The sequence below is a fragment of the Leptinotarsa decemlineata genome, unplaced genomic scaffold, assembly GCF_025532065.1.
Source record: "Leptinotarsa decemlineata unplaced genomic scaffold, Ldec_3_MD MMD2_tig00004204_RagTag_RagTag, whole genome shotgun sequence".
NCBI classification, from domain to species: Eukaryota; Metazoa; Arthropoda; class Insecta; order Coleoptera; family Chrysomelidae; genus Leptinotarsa; species Leptinotarsa decemlineata.
In genome coordinates, this window is record NW_027412603.1 from 11,843 (window position 1) to 29,658 (window position 17,816).

The 17,816-nt window shown below is 33.7% G+C and overlaps 2 protein-coding genes across 2 annotated transcripts in view; one reads left to right on the plus strand and one right to left on the minus strand.

Annotated features, from left to right (window-relative positions):
• Positions 1-6,693: 6,693 nt before the first annotated feature.
• Positions 6,694-17,816, minus strand: part of LOC111516567 (protein lin-28 homolog) — a 61,811-nt gene continuing 50,688 nt past the window's right edge. Inside the window, exons 3-4 of the mRNA XM_074178598.1 lie at positions 12,286-12,458; positions 6,694-8,539 (exon numbers count right to left, since the gene is read on the minus strand). Of these exons, the coding sequence (XP_074034699.1) occupies positions 8,302-8,539; positions 12,286-12,458 (411 nt within the window). The 3' untranslated portion in view covers positions 6,694-8,301. The remainder of the gene's footprint in view (positions 8,540-12,285; positions 12,459-17,816) is intronic.
• On the plus strand, positions 9,057-10,356 carry LOC141483773 (uncharacterized). The gene is made up of 3 exons (XM_074178597.1): positions 9,057-9,355; positions 9,415-9,636; positions 9,694-10,356. Exons 1-3 carry the CDS (start codon positions 9,185-9,187, stop codon positions 9,895-9,897), a joined length of 597 nt encoding a protein of 198 aa, XP_074034698.1. The 5' UTR covers positions 9,057-9,184; the 3' UTR covers positions 9,898-10,356.

Sequence of the window (17,816 nt, forward strand, 5' to 3'; positions counted from 1 at the left end):
ACCTCCTCACACTTCTGCACTCCTGATACTCAATTTTTCAAATTTCCGTAAATCACTGCTGGATCTGATTATTCCAACTTTGAATGAATTTCACGCAATTCGAAATATTTCACTCCTGTATCTTACGTGAAAATAACTGAAAAATTGAAGTCAGACATAAATGTGTGTGAAAGTTTCACTTTCATATGCGAGTGTGAAACAAATACCTCCTCACATTTCTGCACTCCTGATACTCAATTTTTCAAATTTCTGTAAATCACTGCTGATCTGATTATTCCAACTTTGAATGAATTTCACGCAATTCGAAATATTTCACTCCTGTATCTTACGTGAAAATAACTGAAAAATTGAAGTCAGACATAAATGTGTGTGAAAGTTTCACTTTCATATGCGAGTGTGAAACAAATACCTCCTCACATTTCTGCACTCCTGATACTCAATTTTTCAAATTTCTGTAAATCACTGCTGGATCTGATTATTCCAACTATGAATGAATTTCACGCAATTCGAAATATTTCACTCCTGTATCTTACGTGAAAATAACTGAAAAATTGAAGTCAGACATAAATGTGTGTGAAAGTTTCACTTTCATATGCGAGTATAAAACAAATACCTCCTCACACTTCTGCACTCCTGATACTCAATTTTTCAAATTTCTGTAAATCACTGCTGGATCTGATTATTCCAACTTTGAATGAATTTCACGCAATTCGAAATATTTCACTCCTGTATCTTCACGTGAAAATAACTGAAAAATTGAAGTCAGACATAAATGTGTGTGAAAGTTTCACTTTCATATGCGAGTGTAAAACAAATACCTCCTCACACTTCTGCACTCCTGATACTCAATTTTTCAAATTTCCGTAAATCACTGCTGGATCTGGTTATTCCAACTTTGAATGAATTTCACGCAATTCGAAATATCTCACTCCTGTATCTTACGTGAAAATAACTGAAAAATTGAAGTCAGACATAAATGTTGGTATGTGTTGCACATTCATATGCGAGTGTAAAACAAACACCTCCTCACATTTCTGCACTCCTGATACTCAATTTTTCAAATTTCTGTTAATCACTGCTGGATCTGATTATTCCAACTTTGAATGAATTTCACGCAATTCGAAATATTTCACTCCTGTATCTCACGTGAAAATAACTGAAGAATTGAAGTCAGACATAAATGTGTGTGAAAGTTTCACTTTCATATGCGAGTGTAAAACAAATACCTCCTCACATTTCTGCACTCCTGATACTCAATTTTTCAAATTTCTGTAAATCACTGCTGGATCTGATTATTCCAACTTTGAATGAATTTCACGCAATTCGAAATATTTCACTCCTGTATCTCACGTGAAAATAACTGAAAAATTGAAGTCAGACATAAATGTGTGTGAAAGTTTCACTTTCATATGCGAGTGTAAAACAAATACCTCCTCACACTTCTGCACTCCTGATACTAAATTTTTCATATTTCCGTAAATCACTGCTGGATCTGGTTATTCCAACTTTGAGTGAATTTCACGCAATTCGAAATATTTCACTCCTGTATCTTACGTGAAAATAACTGAAAAATTGAAGTCAGACATAAATGTTTGTGAAAGTTTCACTTTCATATGCGAGTGTAAAACAAATACCTGTTTACACTTCTGCACTCCTCTCAAAATATTGATATATTTACGGAAGTCAAGAGTTTATCTAACATCAGATCAATTTTCACATACAAATTGAATAACTGTTATGCATATCTAGTCAAAATGGTCCAAAGAAACACAACACAACAAAAAAATATTTTTTGAATGTTTCCTACACTAAATTAGTCAATTTCTACTAATTTTGGGGTGATAAAAAAAAATAACAATGAAAAATTTTTATTAGCTCTGGTTTTTGACATACACAGTACTTAATCTTAAAGAGTAGTTATACTATACGTGAAAAGTGAAATTACATAAAACAATATTGTTATGTTTCTTTTAGAATATTTTAAGTACAAAATTAATATAAAAAACATTATTCTTAGTGTTTTGACAAATAAAAGAAGTTTGTACCACCAAATTTCAATTAAGTCCATCCGATTCATTGTAAGATCGCTGTCGTTTAGCTTGTCTTTTATAAAACACTTCCGGAGCATCCCTACACACAGACCAGCCGTAGTCTGCAAGCATTGCTTCATTCCAACGGCCCTGATATCTCTGTTTCATTAGGGCAATGTCTTGATGGAATCTTTCTCCATGTTCGTCACTCACAGCTCCACAGTTTTGTGGGAAGAAATTAAGATGAGAGTGAAGAAAATGAATTTTTAAGGACATGTTGCATCCAAGTTGGTGGTAAGCTTGAAGAAGCTCTTCAACCAATGCTGTGAAGTTATCATCTCTTTTGTTACCTAAAAACCCATGTACAACCTTCTTAAAGGCTTCCCAGGCTCTTTTTTCATTTCCTGTTAAAATCATGTCAAAAGCAGGATCATTTACGATTTCACGGATTTGAGGCCCAATAAAGATGCCTTCCTTGACTTTAGCATCACTCAACCTGGAAAACTTTGCTCTCAAGTACTTAAAAGCTTGTCCTTCCTGGTCCATGGCCTTCACAAAGTTTTTCATTAGTCCCAACTTAATTAGTAATGGGGGAAGGAGAACATCCTTAGGATCTACAAGAGGCTCGTAAACTACATTTTTCTCATTAGGATTTAGGTCTCGTGTAGGCCAGTTCATTTTTTTATAGTGAGATTTTCTATCCCGACTGTCCCACAGACACAAAAAACAACAGTACTTGGTGAACCCTAATTGCATTCCTAGGAGTATAGCAATGACTTTCAGATCACCACAGATGTGCCACTTGTGTTGTTCATATTTGATTGATTGGAGAAGTGTTTTCATATTTATATACGTTTCCTTCATGTGAACTGCATGACCTATAGGAATAGAGGGTAGCTGATTTCCATTATGCAGAAGTACAGCTTTAAGCTTAGTTTTGAAGAGTCTATAAACATTCTCCATTCAGATGGAGTGTGTCCAAATTCAAGCGGTCCATCAAACCATTAACATCAGAACAAACTACGAGGTATTCTTTTTTCTCAAAAAAAGGAAGCAAATCTTTTTGACGCTGTCTGTACTGAGATATTTTCACATCATGTTTTAGAAGATTCCACTGTTGTAGTCTTGACCCTAACAGCTCAGCCTTTTCCTTAGAAAAGCGAAGATCTCTTATAAGGTCACTCAACTCTGCTTGACTAATTCTGTGCGGATCACTAGACCTATCGCTTACCTCAAAATCAGGGTCATAGGATGTAGAAGGATGGGTTGCTCCTTCTAAACAGTCTTCATCACCTTCCTCTAAAATTTCATAGTTTTGGGGTGGAGAAGGGACTGGCAAATTGTCTGAGTGTGGTACAGGCCGAAGAGCAGATGGGAGATTAGGGTATTTAACAGTTCCTCTTTTCTTCATAGATAAACCTTGCTTAATGGGAGGAGTTAAGCAGAAATAACAGTCGTCTGTATGATTGGTAGGCTCACGCCAAACCATAGGTACTGCAAAAGCCATTGCCCGGTTTTTATTTTTCAGCCACTCTCGCAATATGACGGAACAAGAATTACAACATATATGAGGAGCCCATGATTCATCTTGGTCCCCAACTTTCACACCAAAATAATGTTCATAGGCTGTCTTAACGATAGGTGTCATTTTACGTTTCTGAGCCTTAAATGTTATTTCACCACATATATAGCAAAAGCTATCGACAGAATTCACACACTTTCGAGGCATTTCAGATCAGCACTTAAATTAATTTAAAAATCACAACTTCACACGATAATTTCAATAGCAACCACGTGCGTACAATTGACAAACTCACATAGGTTATGTTTACTACTTAAGAACAGCTGATGAGAGGGGTGTTATGTAAACAAACATGTGTACCAACTGTTGGTGATGAAATATTTCATTTGTTGAAAACTCAATATACATATATATATATATAATATAATGTTACTATATCTTGAAAACAAGAGCTAATATATAATTTTTATGGTCACTTTTGGTTTTAACACGTGAAAATACATTAAAATCATCTAATTTCAACCCCGAAACAAAAACTTTGTTGTGTTGTGAAATCGTAAAGTCATATCGAGAACATTTATGAAATATGAAGAGGGCATGAATTTCAAAGATGTAAGGCAGTTCCAGTCGATAGATGCGAATCAAATAATGACGAATCATTGAAACCTTTATTCAAGTGATTTCAGGAAAATCCTGGTATATTAAAAAGAACCATATGTGAAGCTCTTATGAAGGGCTTCACATGGTTCTGGTCTCGCATTCTATTCGAGAAAAAATAACGATATGAGCAAAGCGAAGGCTTATAGATTAATTTAAAAGATGAAACCAAGAACTTGACTGTTGAAACAACCAGATTATGTGCCGACCTCTAGTCTTTAAAGGGGTTCTGACTGTCTCTTGTCTTGTAATTGCAAATCACAGTGAAAACTTCAATTGACTTCAATTGACTTTTAAATCCAGTTTTTACTGCTTGGTATAGGGAAACGCCTAGCAAAGAAAAGTGATTTTTCGTTGAAATAATTCATGTCTCTTTATAAAATTCTGTCGCTGCACGCTTATCATCATTATCATATTATTTCAACTACGTTCACATATTTATGCATATCAAAATTTTACATCGCTTTTTTTCACTTCGTTACTTCATTCACCGATAACTCTAAAGTTCATCAGGGCTTGTATCGACGTTAAATAGAATGCAGGAGATTCAATCTCATAATTAAGAATCGTTACTTACTTTCGTTGATGAACTTCTTTCATTTTTTCTCCAAATTAATTCGAAAGCTTTTAAATGCCATTGCCATTGACTTTGTTGGTATTTTTGATAGTTTATTTCTATTCAAAACTAAGAAACGAAACTCATAATACCACAACGAAATTATTGTGTGGATCAATACTGTGAGCATATAATATGTAAGAAATTCACCAATACAAATAAAAAATCGTAGGTGCATGCCAGGTAAGCTAATATCATTGCGTTTTCAATGACAGTACACCAATTCAGTAATTCAGTTAAACTGGCTGGATGGACTACTGATGTTTCTTGAATATTATATGTGAAGGCAATGATATCTCGCCTTACAAAGACACCATGAACGGGTTCGACAGAAAAATGAAGCTAAATGAAGCTTCTCTAATCGATCTATTTCTACGCCAAGCTTCGCCATAGATCGCCGAAAGAGATTCGTCCTTTGTTTTTAACCGCAGCTTTCACATTAGAAGATACAATTGTGAGGTACTGTAGAGTCGAAGTGAGTAAAGGCAAGGATTACTCCCTTTACGAAGACGCCCTCTATATTGAATCATCAGAAGACTAAATTCACAAATATTAAAGATTTAGACGAAACTAATTTCCATGGATCAAAGACGGCATCTTCGTTAGTAGATAGATTATCATCAATGAAACATCGATGGCTGGTGTTGGCCAGTTGCTTGCAATAAATTGCCTCGTTAATCCTTGATATTGGATTGAGTCATTTCGCAATCACATATGTGGCTTCATCGGAAGGAAAGATGACATTGCATTCATATACTAGACTTGGATTTCAAGGACAATTGTGTCAAAAATTGCATTTGTCGTGGTTCAAACTAGCACCACTGATAAGACTCATTGTGGATCAAACTAGTACCACTGATAAGACTTATTGTGAGTCGAAACAACGCTGTGTGGTGTTGAATAAGATTATGAATGCTTTACTTCCAGACTTTGGTTTCAACTACATACCATATTACCTGAAACAACATTCGTTGACGATTGACGATGGATTACCATCACTCAGTACAATTCTAGTCTATTTCTCGGCAGTGCTTGGGATTATAGGTTGAGACTCGTTTTTTTTGGTTTCCAGAATAATGTCGAAGATTTCTCAGAGGGTCTTCGAAAAGGCAGCTACTTGACGATAAAAACTAATTTGATCTTGATCGAAGCGAGGTATTCAAGATGACAACAAAATGCACATTTTTACAAACTAGGCTATATTACGTATTTCTGGGATAATACAACTAAGTATTTGGTTCAGAAACAATGCTTATATAATTCCCTGAGCAGAAAAAATCAGTCTATTTTGTTATACATGATAATGTCTTCGATATGAATGTTTATATATTCATAACATTCGCAGATATTCGAAATGAATCTACTGAGACCTGCTAAATAATATTAACAAACTAGTTACACAGTGCCACTTTATCAAATCAATTTTACATGGGGTGTTGAGTTGATTGAAAGAATGAGATTCAATATAAGATTTAACATCTTGGAATATGTAAAATAATCATAAATTTTCAATCATGAATTAACTTACCGTAAATTACCGTAATTTTGTTCATATTTCAACAAAATAATGACTTCAACTTAATCCTATAGTAAAATGAAAAATAATTACTTGTGACTATTCAAAATATACTATTTCATTTAACTTTGCGTAATGGCTTATTGCGCAAGAAAAATTTACTGAAATGTAAAAAAAATATATTTCATAAAGTATTCCTGAAAAGAAAAAAAATTGAAATTCATCAAATGGTAAATTATTGGTACTTTATGGTGTATTCAGGTAATAACTTCAAACTCACATGAGAATTAAGAAAACCAGGGCACTGTATAGCCAGTCCAGTAGTATAAGGCATGGAATGAAAACAATGATATATCAGGTACTTTTTTCGAAACTCTTAGAAATACAAACGTGGCACATAGGAACCATTCAAATTATTCGTTTTAAAAATATCAACTGTACACAATGAGGTAGACGAGTTCTATTGTAACCTGCTACTTTGATAGGTAGTTCAGGAGGCTTAAAACTAATAACTTACACAAATTAAAAATAAATGGTTTCAACTAATGACTAAAATTATGAATATGTTGTATTTCTTATTCAACGTGAGTGTCATTAAGTACTCCGTGTTGTAGTAGACGCCATTTTGAAAGAATGTTGCATAATAGCCACACTCTACGCAAAATATCTCCTTTTGAAAATTTGTTATAAAATTAGAAAATGAAAAACTGGCAATAAAAACGTCAAAATAAATAATGTTGTGATAATTTGAATAAAAATATAAACAAATATTTTAAAAAACAATGACTCAATAAATAATCTGCCACAATCATACCAAGTTTTTCAAAATTGTTGATCTGAATCTCAGTGGTGGATTAAAATTAATCGAAAAATTCATGAATCTATGTTATGGTCACCAATGAGAACCAGAATTTTGAAATACTTTGTACAATACAAATTTTGAATTTTGCGCCTCTCAAAATAATGGTGTTGTACTAAATTCCTGTATATTTCTTATGACTAAATGGCATTTCAAAAATACATTTTCACGAACTTCAGTTTTCACAAATATAGTTACATCCTTAATCTGAAACTAAAATCATGCAGTTTCCATGAAAAACTGAAAAGTATATAAAAAACGGAGAAACTTATATTTAAGACCTTTATTTCACAGCGCGATATGTTAATTCGATGAGATAATCTTTGATGGATGGGGTTTTTACAGTGTGAAATTGTGGGAGAACTTCAAAGTCACTGTCGAATTCCATGCTCAAAATTTCTGAAAAAATTGCACTTATGGAAATCAATAATCTGGCAATAGCCGCAAAGTAAATTCAAAATAAAAACCACCCTTCGGAAAAAATTGCGTTTCAGCAATATCGAAGCAAAGCAAAGTCGAATGCTTTTTCTATAATTCACTTTGATAATCATCTTTACCACAAGAGTTCGAATATTCCACATAGTATGAATAAGAAACATATTTAGATACTCTCTAGTGCTACTATCAGATTAATTTCGATTTAATAAGTGGAAATTTCGAGTTTCAAATTCAATTTTGATTTTTAGAGTGGAAATTATTCAAAAAACAAAATAACACTATGTGATCCTGATGCCCTTCGGTACAACTGATCTAAAATTATTGTGAATTTTTCAACAACTCGCACCTTAATTGAAAAAACTTGTTATATTTTTATATGGATTAGATTTTTTTCAATCCATAAAACTTGTTCATACCCAGAACTCTTTCAATTCAAGAATTATGTATTGTGTTTGTCTCAAATCGCAAACAGAAAAGAAATAACTGGAAATGAAGGTTATAAATTAGCTCAAATACAAAAATCAGTTCCACACCTTCGTGCACCTCTTAACAAAGTTTCTGCTCATTTTTACATATTACCGACACCTAACGTAATTACAATCAATGAACACAAAGAGGTACTCAGTTTCCTTACATCTATTCTTTACTAGCTTCCTTAGATTCCTACGAGGTGGCGCCAGAAGGACCAGCGGAGCTTGTAGAAGCGCCGTTGCCATTTTGTTCCGCAGAGGTGGACTGTCCATCTCTGGACCCCTCGCCAGTTTTTGGTGTTCTATCAGTTCTTGTGGGGCAGTCGGCAACCAGATGGTCTTCGCTTTTGCAATTATGACAGCGTTTCGGCTGAGGACCAAGTTGACATTTTGCTGCTATATGGTTAGCGAATTCTCCACAGTTATAGCATCTGAAAATATGTAAACAAAATAAGGGTGTGAAATAAATGAAAAATATTTGAAGGGGCAAATCTAATGAAATATACAACTGGGTAAGGTAAAAATTCAACTGCAAATCACTCTTCAATCAAATCGAAGTTATTCTGGTTCAGTAACAACTGACGACTGTTGATTCCTGATATTACCAAGGAGTCATTTTCATGATCTTGTAAATATTCATTCAAAAATCCAAAACACATAACACCTTTTGAACTTTGTTTTCACTTTCAAAAATTAATACCATTGCATCCTAATATAGGTAGAAATAGTTATTTATGTATCAAGGGAATTAGGAGCCCCTTAATTACCGATGGCAAAGTTTGCGTCCCGAGGGCCTCTGGCCCGAGGCACAGCAATTGCCTGAGGTTATTAAGGCTCATTAATTCCCGTGGTACATAGATAATTTTATTTCTGACCGATTTCAATAAAATTTTGTTCATTTTTGAAACGGAAAAATGTACCAATTCATTACCTTCCCTGTATATTTGAATCAGGTATACCGTTGATTATAGTAAAGTTTTCTTGTTGCTAGGTTGTTGCTATGTTACTTGTTTATAAACAGAACTTTGTTATCAAGCTGTGTTTGCGGTGAAAACGTGTTTTCTACCCCAAATATAATGGAGGATATTTTGAAAAAAGCTGAAGAAGCAAAAGAATCATTAATTCCATCGAAAAGTGAAGCCGTATACCAAAAAAAATACAAGATATATCTGGACTGGCTGACACGGAAAAATGTTATGCCAAAAGATGTCACTGAAACTGTATTTCTGGCATATTTTCAAGAACTGGTAAGGAATTTTCTATGTTTTTCGGTAGATTTGGTAGTAATTGTGTTTATTCGTTTCAGTCAGAAACGTATAGTCCGAATTCTTTATGGACTAAATGGTCAATGCTAAAATCGATGGTGACTATACATGAGAAACGAGATATCACCAAGTTCAATGAACTACAGGCTTTTTTGAAACGGAAGAGTAAGAGTTATAAGCCGAAAAAGTCTGCTGTTTTATCTCCTAAAGATGTTATCAGATTCCTAAAGGACGCTCCTAATGATATTCATTTATTGCATAAGGTAATTTTTTTCTTATTTTCATTTTTGTGTGTATTTATTTCCTTTTTTTTGTTATAGGTTGTTTTGATTATGGGTTATTTTGGAGGATGCAGAAGTCAGGAACTTTTGAATATGAAGATATCGGATATAGAGGACCGGGATTCCGTTATGGTAGTGAACATACCGGAAAGTAAAACTGGTGTATCGAAGAAATTTACGGTTATGGATGAAAAAGAGTTCTCCGCTTTGCCTTTATTAAGACTTTATGTCTTTGCGTCCTAAAGGTATTGAACGATTTTTTTGAGCTTCCGACAAAATAAATGTACATCTCAGCCAATTGGAAAAAACATGTTTGGGAAAATCCCCAGCAAAATCGCAATGTATTTAGGATTGCCAAACTCATCTTCCTATACGGGACATTGCCTTCGTCGCACTTCTGCTACTGCTCTAGCCAATGCAAGAGCAACTATGACTAACTTAAAAAGACACGGAGGTTGGAAAAGTTCCACGGTGGCGGAGGGGTATTTGGAGGATAGCATCGAATTGAGAAATAAAACGGCGCGTATGTTGTCTACTTTGTCATCAGAAGAGGCAGGTACCTCGACTGTAGTGAACAGAAGCTCCAGTCGTACAAAAGAAGAAATTGTTTCCAGTGGCGGAAGTAATTTTCAGGGAACATTTCAAAATTGTACATTTATTATTTGTAATGACGTGAATAAATAAAATATGGTTCAGTTTTCATTTCTATTTATTTTTACTTGTGAAAGGTAGAGGGAATTATAAAATCTATAATATCCCAAGGGAGTTATGACCCTCTTTATTGATAGCGTAACTATGACGATATAAGCTTATAATATCCCGGTCAGAAATAAAAGTATTTTTACATCTTTCCATCACAAAAATTATATGCATTCAGCAACACGAATAATAGAATCAAGTTTTAGAGCACGAGTTATTGACTTCATAATCAAAAGTTCGAACTATAATTCCTCAAAAATAGAGTTTTCATAGAGATGACTGGAAAATGAGACATTATGCTGATAAAGGTAGTAATAAAAAGCCCATAAAGAACCGATACAAAAAAGTCGACCTTAGGGGCTACATATTCATATCTTGTGAAAAGTATTATTAAAAGTGTGCGTCTTTGTCTGTCTGTCTGTCTGCCTAACTGTCTGACCGCGATTAACACGAAAACTATCTAACGGATTTTTATACGGTTTTTACCAATAGACGGAATGATTTAAGAGGAAAGTTTATGAGTACAATTTATTGATGTTTCGTTTGGTATTGATGTGATTACGATGTCATTGCCTAATTCCTTTGAGATATTACAAAAAAAATCATTATATTATATTCTTCCCAAGTGAACAACTATTCGATCATGAGACTGATGCTAAATTTTTACAAGGAGATATCTCAAACGCTCCAAGTCTCTGAGAGCGCTAAAAAGAAATTATTGGAATTGAAAATGTTAATCAGTTAATAATACGATTAAAAAAATGAATATTTTTGACAATAAGTGAAATAGTTTGATATCATCATAGACAATCCACCCCACTCTTCTCAAAAGCATCTCCCTCATGGACAACTTCAACTTTTCAAGATTTTGCGCCGCTACTATTATACGAATGAAAATGAACCATGGTAAATTTCTTGCACATTTGGAAAAAATAGGCATTGGTATAAACTCATTAAGCTCATAGTACATTTTTTTTAGCTCTTGTAAGGTAAACTCAATGAAAAAATATTCATTAAGTATAATTCTAACAGTCATAATTGAATCTAAAATATCACTCGATTTATTTCGAAATTTCTGTGGCAAAATAAACTACGGTTTGATGCCAAAGGGAGGTTAATAAAAAAAGTCAGTAATTTACAGAAAATAAAAAAGAAAAGTAAAATGTAAAAAATCAAATCCAGGTTATTCCCGACGCTTCGATTTTGGGATATTCACCAATTGTCTTCTTGTCATTAATAGATTATTCCTGATGGTTTGAGACTACTAATTGGGTACACTTCTCAATCTCTTTTCTTATGGCGCCATTGTTTGTTTCAGCATACTATAAGTCCGTTTTCTCCCTTGATTAAAGCTTTAAAGAATATACGAATCTATCAGACAGAATTGTCATATAATATATAAGCAGTGTTTTTCAACTTAGTTTTCAATAGTTTTTTCGTCAGTCATTATTAATTAGTTGATAAATTCATAAGCTAAGTTCCCCTCAATACTCTGAAGGCTAAAATACATTTTTGAACTAACTGTATATTCAATGTATCAATATACATTATTATTGTTGGTTTAACAGTTACCTAATTCCAAAATTGTTATTTCCCCAAAACAACTCCAAATCAAATTGCATTTTCAAATACATTGAGTAGTGGTACGAGTTGAGTGGTTAAATATTGAATATTACTGGAGTTTTTTCCCAACGTGTTTGGATCACCAAGTGATCGAAGCACGTGTCGAGTTGTTGAAATAACGGTTTGATGTTGGGAAAAAACTGCAGTAATATTCATTACTAAACCAAGGTTCCAAACAGTTCATCACAAGTAGTTGAATATTATTCAATTACTTTCATTAGCAACCATATTGGTCAGTAGGTCAACAGAAAATTTAATAAATACATCATTTGAAATAGAATCAAACGCAATAAGCAGGGGATTTTCTACCTTATTTTTCTGAAGCGTTTCTTCGATACCGGTCTTCTGTGGGACCCTCTGCAGTCCAGACGCTGCGGACCAGTTACTTTTGTCGCTTCTAAACCCTTTTCGGAAATTTGGCACTCAAATTCCACTTCTTCTTCATCTCCCAGGGATCTGAATCCATTCATTTGAATGACGCTCTGAAAATGAAAATAAATTCACTGCATGTTGATGTTCCTCATTTTTATCTTCCATTTCGATTATGTAGTACACGATAGTTAACAGATTCTTTGTTTAGAACCCGGTTGGTACAATTAGTTATAATAAACATGTCTACAGTGAAATAACTGCATGTTGATGTTCCTCATTTTTATCTTCCATTTCGATGATGTAGTACAGGATATTTGACCGATTTTTTTTGAAAATACGGTTGGTACCTTTAGTTATGATAGAAATGTCGATAACAAAAAATCAAATATGGACGACTTTGTTTCCTTTTCAAATAACAGACGTCCATCAATAAAATTCACATATCAGTTAGAAAATAAAGGACAACTTCCATTTCTTGGCGTTTTGGTAATGATGAGTCAATGTGAAAAGCTTGAATATAATGTATTCAGGAAGAAAACAAGCACTTACAGGTATATTCCTGCCAGCACAGCACAGACGTGCAGGGTTGAATTCTTTTTGACGTTTCCTCTCACACATAAGAGGTTCACAAAAGAAAAAGTGAACCTATAGGACAAAGCAGTCAGTAACGGTTTCTCGGGGAGTACTGTAGATGATATAATAAAAAAGAAAAAGTTTAGCTTAAGGATGAACGATACCTCGAAGGTAGCATTTGAAACGAGCCATACACTACAGAGCCTAAAAACCAAAGGATAAAGTCAAGAATTCGGAAAAGTCTGGAATGCGATGTAAAATATTATAGACAGACTGAAAGATCTATCAAAATAAGATATAAGGAACACTTAGCACACCTAAAATATAGAATATCAGGAAAATCAGCGGTCACCCTTCATGTTTTCCAACAAAACAATGCCATAGACTTCAGTTAATTAAAATTTGTTAGACAAGCATCCAACAGGCACCAGGCATCCATATGACTATGAGAGCTTAGAAATAAGTCAACATAATTATTTTGACCCAAGATTATTTTATCGTGAGTATGAATGCTTAATGCACACAAGAATTACAATAAGTTTTTTATCGACCTTTTTTTGGGTAATGGTTACCTTCCACAATCTGAAAAAATATAAAAATTATAATGGAGAACTTTATACAAGTGTAGAGATTATATAAAAAATAGACAAAATTATCAGAACACATTTTAAAATCAGACGGTGAACATCGGGTAGAATGGAAAAGGACAAGAAAGATTACCAATGAGCCTCATTTTAAGAGATGTAAGCTAAAAGAATCAGCGTATATTCTCATGTCTGGAGAGAATTGTATCTCGAATAGCTCCTTAGAAATAGATCGTACTTGGCTACCCATCTTGAAGAAAACTTTGGATAGTGGCGAAATGGCAACAAACTGATATCGGAGAGTACCTTGTATTACATCGAATATTTCAGTTGTCAATCAACAACATTGACATAATTTCATATTTCAAAACTTCTTTGACATCTGTCGAAGAAGTAAAGAAATAAGCTCTCAAAAAAGGAATAACTGCATATTTATTCGAATTTTTATCCATTTCTGAATACGGAGGCAGATTTTGGCCTCCGAAACGTAAAAGATAAGTATAATTTCTTAATATTTTTTTGATAGGCAAAATTGTGAAATACGACAAGTTACTGATGAATAAAAGATTTTTCTTTGTGAAAAATACTTTGATTTTTACGCAGTAACTTATCGGGGTAAACTAAAAAGTTTGCCCTTCTACACTTGTATAAAGTTCTCCATTATAATTTTTATATTTTTTCAGATTGTGGAAGGTAACCATTACCCAAAAAAAGGTCGATAAAAAACTGATTTTTTCCTCCACAAAAAATGACTTTCGTTGAATAATTACAATAACTCTTGTGAAAAGATAGGGTAAGAAAAATAACTGGCTAGATGTTCTGTAGACAAGATTTGAGGAGCAGACATTCAAAATGCATTTTGTCCAAATTGCATAATTCTCAGGAAACGGCAAAGTTCACTATGAGGAAACTGATAAGTTTTCGTGAGATTCAAGGAACCGAAAAATTTGCAGAAAATATGACCTCCAATATTAACTTGATGCCAAAAATCGCCTAAATGCTCTTTGATTGTCCATATCGAACAAAACGCATTTTGTTTGGGAACTCAAGGGACTTAATGCTGTTTGATAGTAAAACAAGCAATTTCAAAAACTTATTCTTTTTTCAGGCATGTAATTAAAAAAAAAATAACAATTTCATTAACAGTACTTCTTCAGAAAGAATGAACTCAAAACCTTGAACCTATAATTTCATCTCAGCATCATCTTCTTGACATTGACATAGTTCTCGCTGCTCAGAATCACCATCATCATCATCCACATCTTCGTCTCCAGGAATATCTTCAACATTTTTGGGTAAAATTGGAGCAAGCCATGACAATTCTGGATCATTCCTCCAATTCTATCAATAATTTATTTAGGCTCTTTATTTTCTTCCTTTTTATTTCCCTACTAAGCGGTATTGGTGACAGCACGATACTTTCAAATTTCTTTCCTTTCTTCAACAGAGTTTCGTATTTTTTCGAACAATCATCATTTCCATAAAACTGCTCAGTTTTTATTCCTACACCTACATTTCTTTTTTGATGAAGATTCTCTTTGCCTCGCTGATTCCTGAAACTTTTTTCAAACATGTCAATGCTTTTTTGAAATCATAAATAGCTGCCTATTCTACTCCTAATTTACGTACTTTTCCGATTTTAGAATAAAGTTTCCAGTATTTATCTCGAGATTTTATCATACTTTGTGCTCTTATCAATTTTTCGGCTCTGCCAAATACGCGATCAGCAGGTAGGTACGAACTGGAAAACACATTCTAATGGACTGTAACGTTAGAGGAGCATGTCTTTGAAGCCAAATCATACACATGTGAACAATATGACTATTTTTATTTTGGCCACCGCATCCATCTGAGTATAGTCGCAGTTCCTTTACGTAGTCCGGAAATGCCATTTTTGAAAAGAAATCAAACAACGCAGATCCTACTTCGATGGATCCACGACCGGCTTGAGTCTCTAGCCAGGAATAGAAAATGGGTGCTCTGCTCGAAAAGTCAGTGATGCAGAAAGAATATAAAGATACCTGTTGTGCATAAAAAGCATCTCCTATTGGCACTTTAGGTAGTACCTGCACTTGCTCTAGGTCAAAGCAAAAAGAAAGACTATCTTCTGATTCTTCTTTCATCATCTTGTAAAATTGCTTGCTTCTCAATCTATGAACCCTCAGATCGGTCATTATGTTCGTCTTTTCTTGTGGCTCGTTACACAAACTTAACTGTCTTCGATGACGCATGCAAAAGCCACAAACACCGGAGGTTGGAGAACCAAAACCTATGTTAAATTTGTCATTGAATATGCGACAAAAAAATTTGTAATTGACTTGGTAGTTTGGTTCTACAAAATTGTTGTACGATTTCCTGAGACTGGCAATGTTATACTCGGAAGGTAAGTAAATTCTTCGGGATTTACCGCGTCCATAGAGACTTTCTGTGCCCTTTAAAATTTTGATAAATTCCATGACTTTCAATTTTTTCTAAGTAGTTTTATGTGAGCGGTGGTCACCACCTCTGTTTTCTAATATACCAACACCAGTTTTCATTTTTTTTGCAATACTTTGGACACGCCGCTGGCTTACTCCAAATACATTAAGAAACATTTTCTGACAAACGTCTCGCTGAATTTCACTAGTTCGGACTTCCATTGTCTATTATATAAAATGATTTGAAATCCCTGAAACAAGTAAAAAAGAATAATTAAAAAAGAATAGTTGAAAGTCATCACCCGAAGTCATCACAGTCATCACCCGAAGACGATTGTAGATACCAACAATCGAAACGTCGTGAACTAACGTGACTTGGAATCTCTACACTTTTTTATTTTTATTATTTTCTTTTTGCATTCCTTTAATTTTTATTTATTCAATTATTATATTTTTACTTGTAGGTTATTTTACTATCATTTCATTTCAGGTTTATTGTTGCTTAATATAATTGTTATTTTCAACTATTCTTTTTTAATTATTCTTTTTTACTTGTTTCAGGGATTTCAAATCATTTTATATAATAGACAATGGAAGTCCGAACTAGTGAAATTCATCACGAAACATTGTCAATCACCTTCAAACAAACGTCTCGCTTTCCTGAACTAGTCCGTATTTTATGCTTAATAGTCATACTATGATGCTTCTCGTTCTGTAATTTCCTGCTTCTGTTTCTTTTGGTTCATGATTCATGATTGTAGGGATATGTAAACATATCCAAATTGGAGTCAAAATCAGAATACCTGAAGAAATTAAAAGTTCAAAACATAACCTCTAAGTAGTTATTAATAATTTACCTTATTTGTTTATTTCGCTCTCTCTTAGTGGAATTTTTCCCTCTTTTACGACTTCCGCGATCACTATCACCTAACAAAGGCGTTTTGAAAGTCTATGCGTAGTGGACAAAATCCACTTCGAATGTCCAATCAATCTTCACTGGGGATTTTATATGGGACTGAACGCCTTTTGAATGTTCATGGTTGTGTTAAAACATGCGCCTTAGTTTGAAGAATAGATTGCCATCTCCATTTCAAACGCTGAAGTATTGGACAAAACGTATTTTGAATGTCTGCTCCTCATTTATTCTAACTATACTCTTACAAGGTTTGGAACGTAATGATATGATTTTACAAAATGCAATGTTTCACATCGGTATAGTGAAGGGGTTCAGATTGGTCATTGTAGGGATAAACAGAGGTTTGGATTAACATAGGTAGGGTAATTCCCAAGATGAGGGACACAAGGAACAATTGAGGAATTGAAAATTCAGCTATTTGTAGCTTACAATATTTACCTGAAATAGATTTAAATATATGGGTTGCTTGTAAAAAGATTTTCCAGAATATTGAATTTTATGAGAATAAGTGGATTAAAAAAGACACATACATTAGAAGGCCAACTGGAAAACCCCGATTGGGAGATCCTTGAGAATAATGAAAAACTAAATAACTCAAACAAGATTAGTTAACAAAAATAAAAATAATGCCATAAAACAATCTGCTTTTTTGTAAAAATTTTAGAGCTGGCAACTCTAGGCTACATACTGAATATTTAATATTCACCATTCACTTGAGAAATATAATAATTTCGATAGCAAGATTTTGAGACCGAACAATAATAATATTATGAATAAAGATGGTGGACAAATACCTGATAGTTTACTATATAGCTTGTTGAAATAATATTTGACGTTATCAGATTTACCTGAATAGTAGATTGGTCAACATTGTGAAATTGATTTTTCTGGACAATTGAAACGAAGATACCTAGCAGTATCTATGGTATAAATAAGGACAAAATTGTATGAAGCTTTAGTTTAATCTTCCTTATGAGA